The sequence below is a fragment of the Sinocyclocheilus anshuiensis genome, unplaced genomic scaffold (genome assembly GCF_001515605.1).
Source record: "Sinocyclocheilus anshuiensis isolate Anshui unplaced genomic scaffold, SAMN03320099.WGS_v1.1 scaffold2425, whole genome shotgun sequence".
Taxonomy (NCBI): domain Eukaryota; kingdom Metazoa; phylum Chordata; class Actinopteri; order Cypriniformes; family Cyprinidae; genus Sinocyclocheilus; species Sinocyclocheilus anshuiensis.
In genome coordinates this window covers 270,327-273,515 of record NW_015552532.1, presented here as the reverse complement: position 1 = coordinate 273,515, position 3,189 = coordinate 270,327, and the positions used below count along the sequence as shown (strand labels likewise).

The 3,189-nt window shown below is 49.6% G+C and overlaps 1 protein-coding gene across 1 annotated transcript; it reads left to right on the top strand.

Moving 5' to 3' along the window:
* Positions 1–251: 251 nt before the first annotated feature.
* On the top strand, positions 252–2,777 carry fzd8a (frizzled class receptor 8a). The gene has a single exon (XM_016454030.1). The coding sequence runs from the start codon at positions 567–569 to the stop codon at positions 2,304–2,306; it is 1,740 nt and encodes a 579-aa protein (XP_016309516.1). The 5' UTR covers positions 252–566; the 3' UTR covers positions 2,307–2,777.
* Positions 2,778–3,189: the final 412 nt, after the last annotated feature.

Here is a 3,189-nt window from a genome sequence, read left to right as displayed (position 1 = left end):
ATTTAGGTAAATGTAATTACTCCTGATGGATGTATGGGGCTTTTAAGGCATCAAACAATAGTTCAAAGAGTTCACACATAAAATCTGTTTAAAAAACTCCTTCTGTAGCTATTGATCATGAAAGTATTTGTGAAGGAGCTCTTTAATCATTTGTTTTACGCTCTCTAATTTTACTATTACATTGCATTTCCTTTAAGACGGCTTGTGATAATGAGTTGGGGGAAGGGGTTGCTTGTCCGCTGCCAAACACCACGAATGTAGAAAACGCGTTTTCCCCGAGAGTTTTTTTTTTTTTTTGGGTAACAGATACGTTTAGACTATTCAAACGCGGCTTTATTTTGGAACAAATCGCTGGAGCGAGAACAAGGAGAGGAAAAACGAGACGCTTGCATTTATTCCCTCAGCCACTTTGGCTGCGCCCGGCCGAGGGCTATTTATTCTCGGTACGCAACCCAACCGCGACTCCGTGCCAAACAAGTGAAGCGGAGATGGGTCTGCTCTTCAAGATCTGAACTGAACTGTTTCCAGCGCTGCATTGCTTGTGTTGACAGGGGGAGGGGGGAAGAATGGAGTACTACCTGTTGGGGATTTACCTGTTCCTCGCGCTCGCCCTGCTGCCCCGGTCGAGCGGTACCACGGCCAAGGAGATCACCTGTCAGGAGATAGCCGTTCCTCTGTGCAAGGGCATCGGCTACAACTACACCTTCATGCCCAACCAGTTCAACCACGACACGCAGGATGAAGCCGGCTTGGAGGTGCACCAGTTCTGGCCGCTGGTGGAGATCCAGTGCTCCCCGGATCTCAAGTTCTTCCTGTGCAGCATGTACACCCCCATATGCCTGGAGGACTACAAGAAACCCCTGCCGCCGTGCCGGAGCGTATGCGAGCGAGCCAAGGCGGGCTGCGCCCCGCTCATGCGGCAGTACGGCTTCCCTTGGCCGGACCGCATGAGGTGCGATTTGCTGCCCGTTCAGGGCGCGCCAGACACGCTGTGCATGGACTACAACCGAACCGTCTCCACCACAGTGTCGCCGGTGCTGTCCAAGCCCACCAACTATCCCAGCAAAGCCTTTAATCCACACAAAAAGAAAAGCGGGCGACCGGGCGTTGGAACCAAAGCGAGTAAACCCTGCGAGCCGGGCTGCCAGTGTCGCGCGCCGATGGTGGCGCTGAACAGCGACCGACACCCGCTGTACAACCGCGTCAAGACGGGTCAGATCCCGAACTGCGCCATGCCGTGTCACAACCCGTATTTCACCCAGGACGAGCGGACTTTCACGGCCTTCTGGATCGGACTCTGGTCGGTGTTATGCTTCATATCCACCTTCGCCACCGTCGCTACATTTCTAATCGACATGGAGCGCTTTAAATCCCCCGAGCGCCCGATTATTTTCCTCTCGGCGTGTTATATGTTTGTGTCGATCGGTTATATCGTGCGATTAATTGCCGGGCACGAAAAAGTGGCGTGCAACCGGGAGTATGACGTGGAGCACATTCACTACGAAACCACCGGCCCCGCGTTGTGCACCGTTGTGTTTCTGTTGATCTATTTCTTCGGGATGGCCAGCTCGATATGGTGGGTCATCCTCTCGCTCACCTGGTTCCTCGCGGCGGGCATGAAGTGGGGCAACGAGGCCATCGCGGGCTACTCTCAGTACTTCCACCTGGCCGCCTGGCTCATCCCGTCCATGAAGTCCATCGCCGTGCTCGCGCTGAGCTCGGTGGACGGCGACCCGGTCGCCGGGATCTGCTACGTGGGCAACCAGAACTTGGACAACCTGCGGGGCTTCGTGCTGGCGCCGCTAGTGATCTACCTATTCATCGGGACCATGTTTCTTTTGGCCGGATTCGTGTCGCTGTTTAGGATCAGAAGTGTAATTAAGCAAGGTGGCACTAAAACTGACAAACTCGAGAAGCTGATGATCCGGATCGGGATCTTCACGGTGCTCTACACGGTTCCCGCGACCATCATCGTGGCGTGTTACTTCTACGAGCAGCATAACAGGCAAAGTTGGGAGATCACTCATAACTGTTCGTGTTTATTGGAGCAGGAGGTCAAGAGGCCGGACTATGCTGTGGTCATGCTCAAATACTTCATGTGCCTTCTGGTGGGCATCACCTCTGGAGTTTGGACCTGGTCCGGTAAGACCCTGGAGTCCTGGAGGAGTTTCTGCACGCGCTGCTGCTGGGGCAGCAAGGGCTCCGGTGGCTCCATGTACAGTGACGTGAGCACGGGATTAACGTGGAGGTCCGGGACCGCCAGCTCGGTGTCCTGCCCCAAACAGATGCCTTTGTCCCAGGTCTGAAACAAGAAACCCCTATTGATTGTTGAGGGGTCTCTTAGTCTTTCAGTCGTTTGCATACAAATGAACTTGTTGATGGTTCCTGTTAGCGGACGAACTGGTTGAAACAGTGCGGCAATGCAGAAACAATTACGTCTCGCTAATTCCAGTCTATTGATATGGATATGACATGCAATCAGTCATTCTTAAGGAGCATTCGGGCATTACATTGTTCCTAGTGGAGTAACACATGTCCCCAACTTGCAGCATTTCGTGTCGTTTACTTTTACACGTTGTTGGAAGACAAGTTTTGAATTATCTGAAAAATCAAAGATGGTTTAAATAAGCCTTAATGCTTTAGTGCCCTATTATTGTTATTGTTATTATATACGGGTTGTTGTTCTTTTTTAAAATTGCGAAATGTATTTATACAAACTTGTAAATTGGTGTATAAAAGATGATTTATAAAATTATTGTACATTTGTATATAGTGTAGATGCCACACGAAAAGCAAATATGACTTTTATTTTGACAATAAAATCTTTTTGAGGAATCTGAATCTCTCAAAGTGCTGCTTTCATGCTGAGGAAGCTTCTGGTAATGAGTGCTCCGCATCGGCTCTTTGTGGTCATTCCCATTGAAGATGCTTTTGTGGGAGAAACTCTTTGAGGCCTAATTAGACACAAGGGCCTTGTCTTGGAGAATCTCCATAATTGTTGAACCCTTCACGTGCTTGCTACTTAATTTAGTAAAAGAGGGCTGGGGAATGGGGTTTAAATGCAGGAAACGGGTCCTTTTCATCTGGGGAAACTTTGATCTTTCTTTTAAAATCTAGAATAAAGGTGCCATGTAGATAGAACCTTTAGACTGAAGTGCCAAGTTTTTTATTGTCTAATTTGAGACTGTT

What these genes read in the sequence shown, in the direction of transcription:
- fzd8a (XM_016454030.1), top strand. Translation starts at nt 567, where the DNA reads ATGGAGTACTACCTGTTGGGGATTTACCTGTTCCTCGCGCTCGCCCTG.